Source organism: Brachypodium distachyon, chromosome 5 (genome assembly GCF_000005505.3).
Source record: "Brachypodium distachyon strain Bd21 chromosome 5, Brachypodium_distachyon_v3.0, whole genome shotgun sequence".
Taxonomy (NCBI): Eukaryota; Viridiplantae; Streptophyta; class Magnoliopsida; order Poales; family Poaceae; genus Brachypodium; species Brachypodium distachyon.
In genome coordinates this window covers 18,179,956-18,196,333 of record NC_016135.3, presented here as the reverse complement: position 1 = coordinate 18,196,333, position 16,378 = coordinate 18,179,956, and the positions used below count along the sequence as shown (strand labels likewise).

Below are 16,378 nucleotides of genomic sequence, written 5' to 3'. Positions count from 1 at the left end.
TAAAGCAAATTTGGTGGCTTTAAGATTAGCTTTGGAGCGTGCGTTAGGTTAAATGTTTTTTCACTTATTGCCGCCTGCCTAAAGAGCATTACAGCTGAAGCTTCTTATACACTTGTTTATTCCAGTATCATGTGCAGGCCTTCTAATCCTGTCTGCTGATCATTCACCTTTTGAAAAACTTGAGGCGGATTTTTATATCTCACGGCAAGGGCCCTTTTGATCACGAGATATGAGTTTGATCCGTGAACTTTACAGCTCCTTTTAAAATAAAGCCGACGCTGCGGATTCTTCAAGGTTCTCTCAGAGAATTTTCAAGGGGAAACTAAAATCATGTTAATTTGTCGGCATGGAGCTCTTGTCATGGCTTTTCGGTAGGTTTGGAGGAAGGGGGGATGGCATGACAAGTTCTGGTGCACTAAACTTAGATGGCAGAACATTTCACCTCTTGGCTCTGCGATAAGATGGCCACAGTTGTAGCTCGATGCGAACCTTTGTCCCAAGTCCCAATAATATGACCTTTAACTCTTCCCTGCAATAGTAAGCAATTCTCTCAGTCAAACCCTGAACTGCCGAATCTCTCTTTAGTGAAAATTCTGAATCTCTTTATGTGCAAGTTGGTTACTAGCGTCACCTTCATGCCCAGTTCGCTGTAGGCCTTTGGGGCTCTCCATTCTCATGAGTTTTGGTTCGACACTGTGCTATTGTCATCAGGCACAGGTTGGCTGAGTTGTTGTTTCAGGTGATATGCTGCAGACGAATAAGTGGCATAGAACCACTTGGTAGTCAGCACATTAGATAGTAACAGTTGCTATAATAACCAGCCCAATAAAAATCAAATTCACACAAGAAATTAGCAAAAGCCCGACTTCCCAGTCTATCAGAAATATCATATCATAGCTTCAAATCTAGACATTCATTAAAAACTTTTGCAGGTACATGATTTAAGTATCCCCTCAGATCACAACTGCAAGAAAAAAAAAAACCAACATCCCCTCAATATGGCTAGATATTGTACATAAACAAGAGCCCTCTTCAGAAACTTGTTTCTGCTGTCTCTGCATTTCTCCAGTGGCAAACATTTCAAAACTAAACGATCTCTCCTTCAATAATTTGGTGTCTCATCAGAACAATTTCCTTGACAAGATTCCTATAAGTGAATGGCCGGACGGCAGCCCTCAGATGCGCCTCGCCCTTCACTCTGTGCTTCCCGCTTCTGCCCCTTGCACTGTCCAGCTGGAACTGCTTCACCTCATACTCCTCAGTCTGCTCCTGTTCCATAAGCATTGTGTTAGAGGTGCCCACTTCCGATTCCATCTCTTTCTGCTGTTGCATTTGCTGCTTTTCGTACTCAGATGATTCCTCGAACCTAGTCTTGACCAGCTTCTCCATTCTATCAGAACTTTTCATCGCCTTCTTCCATTGCTCATCCCAGTACTCCTCATTCTCCTCGCTGTTTTCTATTATTTCATCTGCTTCCACCTCTTCACTGACATCAGCCACTTCCTCAGCCTCATAATTGTTGTCTACATCATCCTCAATATCATCAATCACATCAACCTCGTCATCCTCAACCCAGTCAATAACCTCATCTCCAATATCGTCACCACCCTCATCGTCGCTCTCATCAGGTGCATCACACCCAAGCTCCATCTCCTCTAACTTTACTTTCCACTCCTTGGTGTATGGATGGAGAAGCTCCGTGGGATGGTTTGTGAGTAGGAACTCCAGACATCGCGACTTGTCCGCATCACTCAGCTTTGAGAATGCATTCACAACGTCATCCACATAAGACTTTGGGTTTGCCTTCACAATCCTGCAGAGGCCACCAAAGTAGGTAGTTTGAATGACCCTGCCATCCTGCTCAAGGTCGAAGAGGAACTGGTTCTCCGTCGAGGGATCAACCAACGGGCGGAGCCGGCTAAAGAATTCCTCCTGTGGCTCAAACCTCGACTGATAGAGCGGCCGTTTGACGTATAGGATGTCCGGGCGTGTCCAGGCTGCACAGCGCGTGATCAGCTCGCGTGTCGGGTTGCCAAACCTGCCCATGAGGCTCCACTTATCCAGCCGTTCGTCTTTGCTGGCTTGGACGGCGACCTCGGCAGAGAGCGTCCACTGCTGCCATGGTAGTTCGTTGGGCCGCCAGCTCGGGTGCCGCACGAAGACCCAGAAGTACCTGAAGCCGACGGTGGCGTCGAGCTCATTGAGGCGGTTGGAGAACTGGTTGGACATTTCGAACTGATGGTGGCGGTCCCAGTCGTCGTGGTCGACGACCTCGGACATGAGGGAGACCCGGTCGTCGGAGAAGCGGCCGCGGATGGGCGGCCCCACGACGATGCCGCGCCAGGAGTAGGGCCCGTACTGGCCGAACCTGTACCAGTCGTGCGGGTGGCGGAGGCGCGGGTCGTCGGGCCCGTCCATGAAGCGGACGGAGCGGTCATAGCCTAGGCCAATCATCTCCAGCTCCTCGTCGGTGAAGACGTCGGCCTGGCCCGCGGCGGCCTGGCGCTTGCGGCGGTAGAAGGCGTTCTCTCCGAGGCGGCGGCTGCGGCGCTTGGCACGGGACTTGGCCTCGCGCCGCACGTCGCCGCTGCCCTCGATGCGGCCGCCAGAGGTGTTCTTGTTCTTCTTGCTGCGGCCAGCGTGGGCTATGGTGGATGGGGGTTCCGTAGGGGGCGGGCGCGGAGGCGGGGTCGGGGAGGAGGGGAAGGATGAGGAGGAGGAGGGGGCGGGGTCGGAGGAGGCATGGATGGTGGAATTGGGCTTGCGCCTGGAGCAGGCGAGAGGTGGGGAGAAGGGGGAGGCGGTGGCGAGGAGCAGGCGGAGGCCGGAGTAGTGGCGGCTGCGGTGGAGGAGACGAGGGGATTGCGGGGGTTTCGGGTAGGGGAGCGTCGTGGCCACACCGGTCGGCATGGCTGACTGGGGCTTGGGGTTTTGGACCTGCCGGGGTTGGAGATTTTCCAGCTTCACTGTAAAATGCTCCCCTCTGGGGATAGAATTATCTGTTGGGCCTCACTGGCCTCGCTAGCCCATGAAGATTTGGGTTTAAACCAGGCACTCTTTCGGGGCCGGCCCATTTCCCCAAGAAGGGCGTAGCTTTTGCTCCAAAACTGCAGATAAAACTCGTCGTCAGCTGATAACCTGTAGACTCCATCTGTGGTGCTACGAGTACGTACAGATGGACCACGCATTGCACCCGCACCGTCGGCTAAAACATCTCATTCGTATGTAAATTCTCATGCGATCGTGTCTACGTTGATCGATCCCCGAAAGTTATATCGAAAGAACCTACTCGACTTTACTCAGTACTGCAAACCAAGACAGACGCACACATGAAACAAAACCGAATCTCAACAGTCAAAGGAAGACGGTCCCTGATTTCCGAAGCATCAAATAACAGTTGTACTGTCGCATTTGCTCCAGCTCTAAAGCTAGCGCTGGTGGCAGCGATACAGAGAGGTATAAGAAACAGCACGCACAAGGCAAAGAAAGAAGAAGGCATATCAGCAGGACGGCAACCGGACACTTGTCATTCTGGATTCGATCGGTCCAGAGCTTATCCAGTTTCGGAATGGAGAAAGATATGCCGCACTAAAGAATGACCAACCGATCGACCTCCTCCTTGCAGCCTTGCTCGTCGTCCTCGTCCGGTCACCTCAAGGCTCAAGTTGCCGCGCTGCGCAGGAACAGCAAAAGCGACTTTGCACGTACAGCATATTCATTAATCATTACCGCTAGTGAAGCAGCGCAAAAATGATCGTTAAGCAAAAGTGAGGTGATAATATACAGGGAAATTATACAGGGCTGAGAAAAGGGAGGGGGGGCTTGGATTGGATTGGATTTGAAGTCCGGATCGCGCTCCAGCGAACGAATCATACAACAAAAATTACATCGCGTGCGTATGTGCATGCAACAAAAATTACTAGCGCGCCCAATAATCAAGGGAAGGGCGATCGGTACCGTACGTCTAGACCAAGGTGGGCACGACGCCGTCCACGCCGTAGTCGAGCTCGGGCCCGTGCCCGTGCCCTGCCCCGGGCGCCTGCAGGAGCGCGGCGACGGCTGCGGCCGCCGAGGAGTAGAGCCCCTCGTGCTCGTCCTCCTCCTCCCCCAGCGCTGCGGCGCCGCCGTTGCCCGTGCGCTTGGCGAAGCGGCCCTTGACGCGCGGCCGGGTCTCGGCGTACGCCTTGCGCGACGCGTAGCGGATGGTCTTCTCGAACCGCCGGCTCTTGCGCTTCTCCCTGTACCGCATCAGCCGCGCCTCCCGCTCCCTGCCCCTGCTCACCACCGCCACCGGCGCCGACTCCGGCACCACCGCAGCCTCCGACGACGTCACCTGCGCACATATACAGCTCGTGGATCAATCGGGAGCTAACTAGGTGCGTGCTGCTAGAATTGATCGGATATGCGCGCTTACGCTGTGGTTCATGGAGTGATCGGAGTAGAAGAGCTTGTTGTTGCCGCCCGTGAGGCCGAGCTCGGCCTGGGCACCGTTGAGCTGCACGCTGATGGCCTTGATGTCGTCCATGGAGCGCGCGAAGTCCAGGTCGAGGTTATAAGGGTCGGAGTCCGCGAAGAACGCGCCGCCGACTTTCTGGTCGGGCTCCGGGAGCAGCCACGACGCCGCCTCGGCGTCGTTGCTCCGGTCGTCTTCGTCTTCCTCGTTGTTTATTCCAGCAGCGGCCGGGGCATGGGCTCCGGCTCCGCCCACGAAGTGCTTGTTGGGCGCGTCGACGTCGAGCGCGCCGAAGAAGGGCGCGACGGGGACCCGCTCGTGGCGTCGCGCGAGCGGGTTGGCGGCGTGGATGTCGGCGTCGCAGGCGGCGCAGAGCGCCGCGGCGTCGGCCTTGCACGTGACCGCGGCGGGCGCGTGCTCGCAGACCTCGCACAGCCACACCCGCGCGTGGCGCGACCCGTGCCCGTGCGCGCGCGCGTCGCACCCCGTGCACAGGAACGCCGCGTCGGCGCGGCAGAAGAGCCTGGCCGCCTCGCCGGCGCACGCGTCGCACGCCCGAGCCCCCACGCCCCAGTAGGCCCCCGCGCCAGCAGCCACCGACTTCTCCTCCCCCTCCATCGCACGCGCGCCGAGCTAGCACGGCGATTGGCTGCTGCAGCCTGCAGGGACAAGGCGATTCTCAGCCAAGCTTTCTTTCCCGGCGCCCGGCTGCGGATTTGAGCTAGCTGCTGAGGCCGGGGGTGAGCGGGGTTTTGACGGGGGCGCGCGACGTGGACGCAGTCCCGGCCACGGAAGTCGATGTCCCGGCGGGGCCGGCTTTGTTCCCCAGCGGCCAATGCCAGTGACAGGGCCACACCGCGCGTGCATCGCAGAGTCTTATCGGGTCCCGAATTCCAGAGGCGGACGTGCGCGCGGTGAAAAACTGAAAACTCTGGGGAAGAAAACGCTGGCTCGCCCAGTCGCCCTCGCTCGTCCTCGTCCTTGTCTTGGGGAAATTCGGCCGGCGTCGTGACGCGCCAAGTTGGGGGGATGCGACGGCGACCGGACCGGGAACAGATGGCGCGCGAAGGTTGGCTCGCGGGATCGTGCTCTTATCGCTTGGAGATGCTTGCTCGCCTGGCCATGTCGGCGACCCGTGGTGGGTGTGCAACAGGCCGTCGATTCTTAGCGCGGGAATAACGATCCAAAAGACCAAAACTCATGCAAGATGGAAAATGGTACTCCCTCCATCCCGTTGCGTGAATTTGTATATATTGATTTGTATAAGAATTTATGAAAGTCCATGTCACTTATTTTTTGACGGAGGAAATAGTTTCAGTGGGAATCTTTTCCGTAAAGGAAATGTTTCTTTTCTGGGGATTCGAAATTACCTGAATAAATTGAACCAATTATTCTGTGTTTGACGAGAATCTGGTCCTGGGCATCCAACCACACGGAGTTTCCATGCTATGATGCATCTCTTTGCTAATTCCTATATGGCTATATATAGTTTTCTCACTTCCAAGCCGAAAATAGTACCTGTCCAAGGTATGGAACTTTGCAAACATGTTGCTGCGATTTATGGTTTGTACGTATAGGGAATGACTTGGAGACAAGTATATTCTGGTGTTGATCCAAGGGCTTGAAAATGTGACGAATGAACAAGCCCTTGATACATTTAATAAACATTTCGAACTGTATCTTGCTTGGTTTCCAAGAAAAAATAAGTACAAACCAGACTGCTTCAATTACATAAGATTAAGGGTGACTTTTTTTAGGGAAATTAAGAGTGACTTTTTGTAAGCAGTCACCAAGCCCCCAAGCTTGGGGTGATAATTTGAGGGGGCAAATGGACTTGGGCAGAATTACATGGTCTGCGGCAAATTTAAGGGACAAATGGGCCATATCTAGAGGAATCTTAATGGGTAAATGGGCTAACCTAGGGTTTCTGGCCCAACCCAAGTCCAGTCGTAATTCCTAGACGTGGATGCTCAGCAGTCAGCCCATAGGCCATAGCCCAGACGCGCCGCACGTCTTTCCTCCACGTCTCCTCTTCTCGGGTGGTTCGTCGCCGCTAGAAAACCCCAAACCAGGCCTGCCCGTCCCCTCCTAAAACCCTAGCACTGCCTCCGTCCGCCCCAAACGCGCCAGCCATGGCAACCAACGCCGCCGCCGCTTCCCTCGACGAAGCCAAGGCTAAACTTGTCCTTCGCCAGGTGGAGTTCTACTTCAGCGACAGCAACCTTCCCCGCGACGGATTCCTGCGGAAGACCGTCGAGGAGAGCGAGGATGGATGTAAGAGCTCCTCTAGCCCCTGAAGTTTGTTTTCATGATCATGCTGATTCTGCCTTGTGTTTCTCTTTGGCTAATTTTGGTGTTGTTTTTGGGTTGGGATTGGGCAGTGGTGAGCTTGGCTCTCATCTGCTCCTTCGCAAAGATGAGGTCGCACCTTGGCCTAGATGCGACCGTGAAGGAGGACAGCGTGCCTGAGAACACCGTGCTTGCGGTCGCCAAGGTGTTGCGGTGTTCCTCGGCTCTCCGTGTATCCGAGGACGGTAAGCAAGTTATCTGCCCTTCAGCGCTCTAGTCTTATGATACAATACGTGGAATGCTATAGTGGTCTGCAGCCGGAGTTTCTGTTTCATTGTTGAAGACACATAAATTGTGAGTGGAAGGGTAGTATTTAATTTAAGTACTCCCTCTGATCCTAAATTCTTGACTCAAATTTGCCCATATATGGATGTATCTATTCTTAAAAAGCGTCTAGATACATGTAATATTTTGACAACAATTTAGGATCGGAGGGAGTACTTAACAGTTTCGTTTTGAGACTTGGGTGAATTTTATGATTTTCATATAAAGTACTCCCTCCGTCCAACAAAGGATGTCTCAACTTTGACCAAATTTGAATGCATCTATACACTAAGTCATGTCTAGATACATTCAAATTTTGATAAACTTGAGACATCTTTTGTTGGACGGAGGGAGTAGATGAATTAAATCATGACTGTTTTCAAATGGTAGATCAAATCTGCAAGCCAAATCACCTGGTGAAATGGACGGTTTACCTCTTGCAAATTTAGATCAGAATGAACATGTCTCACTTTAGTTGTGCTTATAGAAGCTAGTGACGTGGTCTGATAACCATGGTTCAATTCTGTATTTTTACAGGGAAAAAAGTTGGTAGAGCTAATGAGTTGTTGAAGCCAGATGAGATTATAGAGCAAGTCGACTCTAGGTCAGTTGCTGCATCACCACTTCCTTACAATGTAAAGCTGGAGGATGTCCAATCTTTCTTTGCTCAGTATGGCAAGGTATGTTATATTATAGCCTTGACTACCTCACCTGATAGGATATGCTAGATTATACAGTGCTTGTTGCTTCAAAGGTTCAGTGACACACATATCAGCTCTTTTGAACTCGAAATGTTCTGTCAGATCCATGATATATGTTGGATTGGCTGGATATCATAATTTGACAAACCCAAAAGTTAATACAACAGCACTATTATTATGAATCCTGAATGTAAATGCTGATGATGCTATGTTAATCTGAAGCGTGTGAATTGCAGGTGAACAGTGTTAGGCTACCAAAGCATGTTGCTGACAAAAGGCACTTCTGTGGCACGGCATTAGTTGAATTTTCGGAAGAAGAGGAAGCAAACGGTGTTATGAAGAACAATCTTATTTTTGCAGGAGCGGACCTGGAAATAAAACCAAAGTAAGCTAACTATTTTTGTTCCCATTCTGGGGTACATTCTCTAATTCTTCATTTCCATGCTTTCTTTATCAGTTTGAGATTGTAGTTTGCTTATCTGCTTATGCTGTTTGTTCACGATGATTTATACACAAGCCAACACCTTATTTAGAGTAACAAGAGTTGAGTGACCCACAGTTTTGACATTGTTGATTTTATTTGAACTGTATATCAACAACCTGTAATCCACTGCTGGCATAACGCAGGAAGGAATTTGATGCTGAAAGAGAAGCAAAGAAAGAAGCTTATGAAAAGTCACACCCTAATAAGAACGGTCATGATGAAGGGTAAACCTTTCTTTACTAACGATGTGAATCATGCTCTCTTTATTTTCTTGAGTTTGAATTAAATCTGGGAATCACTAATATTTGGTTGCAGATATCCAAAAGGTCTAATTCTCGCTTTCAAGCTGAAGAAAATTCTAGCTGAAAACGATACAGAACAAAATGGCGGGGACAAAGTTGATGAGGCCGACGTTGCCAAGAAGGAAGGAGCTTCCAGTCCTGCAGAGGAATCAGAGATAGATCATAAAGAGACGATCCCTGAGAACACTGATGTCAGGGAAGAGCAGCCAGATGATCTTGAGGAGTTGAAAGCGGCGGATGCAAAATCTGATACCAAGGATGGTAATAACCCTTCAGCAAATGACAAGGAGCCAGTTTTAAGGGAGGACTTTAAAGAACATTTTGCAAAATTTGGCACAGTGCGGGTAATATGATTTCTTCTTTTTCTTTTCATATTTTTTTCCATACCCTGTTTTACTGTGATATACTCCCTCCGATCCATCAAAAGTGCCGCCCGTTTTGTACTAAGTTAGTATGGATCGGAGGGAGTAGTTACTAATTTAACTCTCAAGCTTGCTAAAATAATAAGCGAAGACAACTTTAAACTTTACTGTCATGATATTTGATCACCATGTAACTCCGTCCTCCACTGTTGCATTCTGTCAGTAATGCGATGTATTACTTGTTTGGAACAGAAACAGCCCTTTTTTCTGTGAGATAGTTGCATCTCTGAAAAAGTTATCTCAAGCTTGCCAAAAAGGCAAAGAATGTTGGAGCAGCTAGCGCCTGCTCCTCTTCTTCTTCCTGCCGCGGCAGAACTCCTTCCTGCCACGGCAGGACTTCTTCAAGCTGCCTCACGCAGCTGCAGCTCCCTCTATTCTCTCTAGTTTCCTTGAGACGGACACACAAAGAAACACATGGATTTTTGGCAATGGCTGCCTCTCATGGCCTTGCCCTTTCCCTCTTTTTATTTCCCTTTATCTCACTTTAACAACTTGATTACACGGCTTAAATAGCTAGCTCACCATGCATGGCCGGAGCAACAACCTGCCCTGGTCTTGCGCCACGCACTACCAGCAGTAGCACGTCCTAGAATCTCTCGAGGATCGTAAGACCCGGCCAACTGCACACACGCACACATAGCCTGCTGCTAACAGCCTAACAACCTGTCCAGCCGCTAACAGCTAACTAATTATTCTTCTGCCTAGCCAAACGTCCGGCCACACATGCACATGCAGCTAGGGCCCGATGGACTTGTTCATCAGCTTCGCACGGCCGGCCGCATCGCATGGCACGACGGCATCTCGCCTCCATGTCGCATCGCACGACATCTCTCGGCATCTCGCCTTGCACCGCCTAGCTGACAAGTTGTCGGTCTCGTACACATTGCATGTACACCTCTCGCCGGATGCCTAACTACATGCAAAGAAAAATCTAAACATGCAAATACAAATCAAGATTAAGGGTAACAAAGAAACCTGAAAGTTCAAACTTCACTAGTGATATTCAATTCACATGCGTAAATTGTCTGGAACATGCATATTTCATTTGCAATCCTATCTGTATGTTCACTACAGATCGCGAAACTACTAGAAAATATGTCGCTAAGCTTGTTTTTATTTATTTATACAACAAGCCTTACCTCTTTTGAACCTCACCATTAACACTAAGGCTATTTGGGTGGCTATGAAGCCTTAGACAGAAAGCAGTTACATTTTAGTCTTGCGAAGTTCTTGTTCATACTAAGCCCACTTATTCTTTATCTACCTGTCTGTGCCTCCCTTTGCCCACAATCACAAGCCCACTAGGCATAAAAAAAATAAGTTCCACCCTGTGCCAAAGCAAACATTTATTTATTATGAAGTTATGTAGAATCACGCAGTTTTATTGATCGCAACATATGTTGTACACAACCAATTCATCTAATCTCACTGCCAAGCATGCTATGGGTTTGTTTCTATTCAGAATTTCAGGTTACTGTTGTATGTTTTTTGTAGGGTTGCAGATATTATTTGAAAACTTTTAACTTGTTTTCACTATAACCTATTTGGTTAATTTGACAATAACAAGAATATTATCCAACATTTTCATTGATATTGGATTTGTTTCTATTCAGAATTTCAGGTTACTGTTGTATGTTTTTGTAGGGTTGCAGAAATAATTTCAAAATTTTAACCTGTTTTCACTATAACCTATCTGGTTAATTCTATAATATCACGAATAATTTGCACCATTTTTAGTGATACAAAGACGATTCATTGATATATTGATATTTTTAATGTTATAGCTTGGTAGTTTCTTTAAGGTCTCAAAGCAGAATGTCTCTATTACACATCATGAGTTGATGCTAAACTGCAATATTTTTCATGCCCTTTTTCTGTCTTGAAGTATGTGGACTTCAGTAAGGGCGATGATTCAGGATACATCAGGTTTGAGGATTCTAAGGCAGCTGAAAAGGCCCGTGCCTTTGCAGCTCTTTCGGATGAAGGTGGTTTGATTATGAAGGGCCACATCGTTACTTTGGAACCTGTGACCGGTAAAGGCTGCAGTTTCTCTTAGTTATTCTTTTTCTATTGAATAAAGTAACTAAATCAACCATGCAAGTAGATGCCTTCTTATATAGTACCTGTTGGTGTGGTTTATGGTATCATTCCTTTTAGATTTTTTTTTTCATCAAATGGGCCTTTTAGGCAGTCAGCTTTTAATTATGCCTGAAAATAATTTTGATTGGTGCACTGGTCTTATGAAACCATTAAGGATTCATCAATTGTGGCATGGAAATGACAGTATAAATATAGCAGATTTGAACAGTATGCTTAGTTTGATGAACCTACTATTTCAATGCAGGTCAAGCTGAGAAGGATTATTGGAGTGAAATAAAGGGCGGACAAGGGAAATATAAAGACAATAGAAGTAACAGGGGGAGGTACTATAAATTTCTCACTTTTGATTGTTGATGCTGTGCTTAAATTCTCTGCCAGTTGTAGTCCTGCTTGGTATCTGAAGTGCATATTATGTCTAAACTGCGTATAAATCAGATAATATCTATTGAAATTTTAAAGAGTAAAGAAGCCTCATGCTATGCAAGAAAATAACTATATGTTAGGTCTTGAATTATGTTATGTTGTCCTGAAACTGCTGGCAATATTTTTGTCGCCGACTTGCACTCTTTTCTTTCTCCTGGACTGTTCTGAAAATATTACAAGCTTGTGATGTACTCCCTCCGTCCCAAAATAAGTGTCACAATTTTTTTTTCAAAATGGAAGAATCTACACAATGAAACATGTCTAGATACATACATACTACCTCCGTCCGGTTATATATGGCACGCACGTGTTTCAAGATCTTCAATTTAACTAACAAAAAATGTACGTATTATGTTAAACAAAAAATATATCATAAGATTCGTAGTCAAATGAACTGTTTTATTATATAACTTTTCTCATATAAGATACATTTTGCTAGTTAAATTGAGAATCTTGGAACACGTGCGTGCCTTGTAAATCCTCAGAGGTACGGACTGTAGTATTTAGACAAAATTGCGACACTTATTTCCCCACTTTTTTTGGGATGGAGGGAGTACCCAAAATTAGTTGGACTATGACCATAGGAGTGTAGGAAACCATGTTTTTTTGGTCAGAGTTATGTATTAGCATCATTGCTAACATGTAGGCCGTTTTCTTGGTGCAAACTTTCCAGGGACTGGAAGAACAACAGAGGAGGTGGAAGGCACTTCGCGAAGCGCGGTCGCCACTCCGACTCGCATGAAAGGACTTCTAATAAAGCTCAAAAGGTTGACGCTTCCGCATAGAGCTTGATCTTACTATACCCCTTAGCCCTTAGCTCCAGTGAGGAAAGAAAAAGACATATGATATGTCTCTGGTGCCTGCTGCCTACACGGCTTTGGAAACGGCCCTGCTGTGTTAGCTTTATGTTTGTTTGATCTTTTTAAAGTTGGAATGATTTAACTGTGAGCCATATTGACAATGAGCGTAAAAGAAAGAAAAAAATTGTGCGGCCAAAGCTTGAATTGTGAACCAGCTTTCAGCCTGCAATTGTAGCAGGAAAGGCTGCTATCATACCAGTCCTGACTGCTGCATCTGAAACAGAGTAGTGCAGTGGCCGGAATTATACTGAATCTTGGCTGCTGCTCTCAACGGAGAGTATTCAGTAGAAACGGCGGCATCCCGCATCCAGGATCATGTTCTTTGTTTCTGAAAATCATTTGGTGTTCTGTGTTCCAACTAGCCTTCGGTTCATTATTGTGATTAATCTATAATTCTATATGCCCAAGCAGAATCACTTAACCGGGAAACCTACAATGATTACAATGGTAGTAGTCATTAGTCATTACCAGAGATGTGAGGAATCTGTATCGCATCCCATAGCATTTTGTCTCGGACAGGGACAGGGATGCACCCTGAGATCGCAGGGCATGTGGACTTTCCAAAGGCGGGAACCACATGTCAGCGACCCTATATATGTCAGGTCGCAGTATATATCAGAATATATCAGAATATCCGTGTCTGTTTATCTTGGGATGTGTTGAAGGTATAAATATCTTTTCATTACTCCTAAAACACTCAATTGATGGTGGTGTTTCGTCATATTCAAATCGCTTCACTTGTTGATTTTTCACCACCATGTAGGGTATTTTATTTATTTATTTTTTAAACTTGTAGTGTATTTTTTAGTTCGTGCCAATGCGAGAGTATTGTATTAGTGGGTGAAATAGTTTGATTGGGATAACAAAGAATTTTAAGTTATCATATGATAAGGACAATATGAATATGATCAAGCTTTTGTGTTCCTTGATGGAACGAAGCTTCTCAAGGTAGACAATTTGGCACCTAAATCAATATTTAACTAATGAAAAGCTATTTCTTTTATCCAGATGTCTCAATAATAAATTCTTCTAATTTTTGAAGTATCTATTTCCATGTTTATTTTAATCATAGATTTGTAATTTCTTTTCTGGGATTACTATTTGCACATTTTGAACTCGATTTGGGTGAATTGACCCCCGCAGAATCATAGGGCCAAGAGGGCTTTGGAGTGTAAAGGAAATGGTTCGTCATGACACCTATATTCTCTCTTCTCCGAAACTACTCTAAACGCTTGTGAATATTTTCAGCTTGTGGAACTCGGTGCAAAAATATGATTATACGAGTTGTGCCTGAAAATAGATAAATGTCTATGTCGAATTTGTCTTCTTCTCTTGAAGTACAGAGGGCATGAGATCATATTTATGTATCACGGGAATTAGAAAATGTATGACTAAAATATGCATGACTGGCATGCCATGTGTAATGAATTATTTAGGATTTATAGGGGACGTTTTCATGACTGGTTGTCGCTCTTGCTGCTGTGCTGAATGTTTGTTTGCCTGTGTTGGCTGAATGTTCTGCTCGCTGTTAGCGTTTGGTCATCCTTTAGGATGTTTCGCTTGTTTTTTAAGTTTCTTGCTGAAAGTCTGGACATCTCTCGTAAGACCGTTGATTTCCTTTTTAATGAAAATGAAACGGGACGGGGCCTTTGGCTCTAAAAAAATTGAGGAAGGGGAGGTTTAATATCATGTTGAGAATTATGTGAAACTTGGACAGCTCGAATTTTATGATCTGAAATGTACTTTTGTTTGAAAATTTCTCTCCATTTTTTAAATGAAAAAATCCTACAATCCAAAACAGTCTTCACTCACGGTCTCACGGTCTCACGGACTCCCGTCTCCGTGTAGTAAGCAGCAAGCCCTTTGACTTGTTATGCCACCCCGAATGGTTTATTCCCGCGAATATACCCCCTGTTTTTTTTTTCTTTCCTCTGGCATCATACTCTCATGGAAAGCATATACCCTGCATTAGTCTTCTCCTCACTCCTGTTTCGCCTTCCAGCTCTGGCTAGGCCCCGGGTTTCTTCCCTTCTCATCTCTCTCGCTCCTCCTATCCCATGGATCTCCGTAACTCTACTGAGATATTGAGCCGATTCATGCAGCTCTGAACTTGTTTTGTTGGTTGTCATCTAACCATCGATCGGTCCGTGCTTCGGTGCTTGTGCCATGATTTTGCATCATCACACCGGCGATGGTTAGATGACCATCAGCAAACATGTTCGTGAGACATGCCGTGCGTCCTGAGCTTGCTCTATCCTCCAGTCTTGGATGGTTGATAGTACGAGTGTCTCGGTCTTCAGATGCAGGCTGCATCTACGGCTTCACGAGTTCACGGTGCTTATCCGGCTTCCAGCGCGCGGTGGTGCTTGTCTTCCGCCAAGGTCGTCAGCTCGCCGTTTATCGTCTGCTTGCCTCTTTCCCCGGATCGATGCGACCGGTGAATTACAGTGGAGTACTCCCAAGTATTGACAGAATCGATATAGAGTCTCCCAGAGCTGCGGTCTGCGGAGCTGCCACGCACGCGGCACGCCATCCGGCATGTCCGGTGTGTGCCTGCTGCCGCAGGCCGCAGCAGCGTTGGCTCACGTAGCACGAATGCACGATACGAGTGGCAGCCCCAGAACTGCATTCAGAAGAAGAAAAGAAAATTAGATGCTCAAACTCTGAAGCCTCATGAAGCTTCGGGTTCAAACCAATTAGGAACCATATAAGCCTGGAATTAATTCCTACAGTACTAGGATGAATGCCTCCAGCCCAACTGGCTGAGTTTCCCTTCCCGCTTTTATCCCGGTCACCGGCTCACAAGTCACAAGTCGCAACGGTGCACGAAAAGAGAGGCCGAGGATGGATGTTGCCGAGATCCTCGCCGCCGCGAACCTGCGCATGTGCGGAGCGCCAGCTAGGCCGTTCCGGTGCACGAACACTAGGCCTGGCCTGTTTCAACTTTCCAACAAGGTCTACCAGGACAGCCCATGCATGTGATTTCCATGTTGTCTTTGGGTGTATGGGCCCAGGCCTATCCCAAAATGGGCTTTTGATAACCCGGCCCAAGGTGGTTCACCCCTTCTTCTCTGGTGCGGCTTGTCACAGTGTCTTTCTTTTTTGCTTTCTCTCGGATCATTTTTGGGTTCCCTTGAAAAGTATTTTTGTAAAAAACACGGTATACTTTCCCTTTGGCCCCAAGATCGAATGATTCGAATCGATTCCAGAGCAAGCGGAACCAGCGGTACTACACGTCTACACCGTCCGTAGAAAGTAGAAACACAATTACTATGATGCGGGCAGAGTAACAAAAAAAACACATCAACTGTAACTGAATTCTTACAGCCGAGCACGGACCCCGACCGAACGCAGGCTGGCGTTTTGCTAACCACTACAAAAATGTGTCGCAAGGTTTGGATGGTGTGAAGCTTGCCAGCGTACTAGTCTAATTCCGTAATCTATAGCGCCCGGTCATGCCAATTTGCTACTGTCGGTGACGAATAAAATTCTCTTTCATGCAACACATGCCTGGCCATCTCGCCGATTTGTCGGCGTCTGAATTTCTTATTGTCCAACAACCCGGCAGCATTAGTTTTAGCCCCTGGCCAGTGGCATGTCCCTTTCTCCTCATCCTTCCGTGGCTCCCATTAAATCAATCGATTAGTATTATAATCACACTAACCAAAGCCGCGCGCTGCTAGCTCACTTCGTCCAGATCGAATCCTAAACGATTTTCCCCAAAGAAATATACCAAATGATTCGACATCTCGCAAAAAAAAAATGATTCGACAGAGCACTGTAGCTAGACCTTACACTTTGCCGCTCTGCGAAAATACCCTAAGCTTCTCTAGACAAAACTGCTTCTTTGCCTGAAGAAAAACGAAATAAAATAAAATAAACTGCTTCTTCGCAAAATTGCTTGCACCGTTGCTTGCGCGTGCAGCTGTTTAATTTCTTGGTCCGCCTGTCATTTCAGTTCCGGTGAAAGATCGCTGTACTTGCTAACAGCCGTCACTTGGCGATCGATCGATCGAGACA

At 47.1% G+C, this 16,378-nt stretch overlaps 3 protein-coding genes and 1 non-coding gene across 4 annotated transcripts; 2 read left to right on the top strand and 2 right to left on the bottom strand.

Annotated features, from left to right (window-relative positions):
- Positions 1–875: 875 nt before the first annotated feature.
- On the bottom strand, positions 876–3,356 carry LOC100827347. Its single transcript, XM_024455543.1, has one exon. The coding sequence runs from the start codon at positions 2,908–2,910 to the stop codon at positions 1,087–1,089; it is 1,824 nt and encodes a 607-aa protein (XP_024311311.1). The 5' UTR covers positions 2,911–3,356; the 3' UTR covers positions 876–1,086.
- Positions 3,357–3,757: 401 nt separating this feature from the next.
- LOC100821263 (zinc finger protein CONSTANS-LIKE 3) lies at positions 3,758–5,285 on the bottom strand. Its single transcript, XM_003580022.4, has 2 exons — positions 4,415–5,285; positions 3,758–4,333 (listed from the first exon to the last, which is right to left on the bottom strand). Exons 1-2 carry the CDS (start codon positions 5,069–5,071, stop codon positions 3,965–3,967), a joined length of 1,026 nt encoding a protein of 341 aa, XP_003580070.1. The 5' UTR covers positions 5,072–5,285; the 3' UTR covers positions 3,758–3,964.
- A 1,210-nt stretch (positions 5,286–6,495) lies between these two features.
- On the top strand, positions 6,496–12,693 carry LOC100820966 (la protein 1). Its single transcript, XM_003580021.4, has 9 exons — positions 6,496–6,727; positions 6,835–6,987; positions 7,604–7,746; positions 8,004–8,152; positions 8,395–8,475; positions 8,567–8,897; positions 10,861–11,008; positions 11,320–11,398; positions 12,172–12,693. The coding sequence occupies exons 1-9, from the start codon at positions 6,586–6,588 to the stop codon at positions 12,281–12,283; spliced, it is 1,338 nt and encodes a 445-aa protein (XP_003580069.1). The 5' UTR covers positions 6,496–6,585; the 3' UTR covers positions 12,284–12,693.
- A 1,748-nt stretch (positions 12,694–14,441) lies between these two features.
- Positions 14,442–14,605, top strand: MIR827 (microRNA MIR827). The gene has a single exon (NR_126903.1). It is a non-coding gene; the product is annotated as a microRNA MIR827 (primary transcript).
- The last annotated feature ends 1,773 nt before the right edge of the window (positions 14,606–16,378 follow it).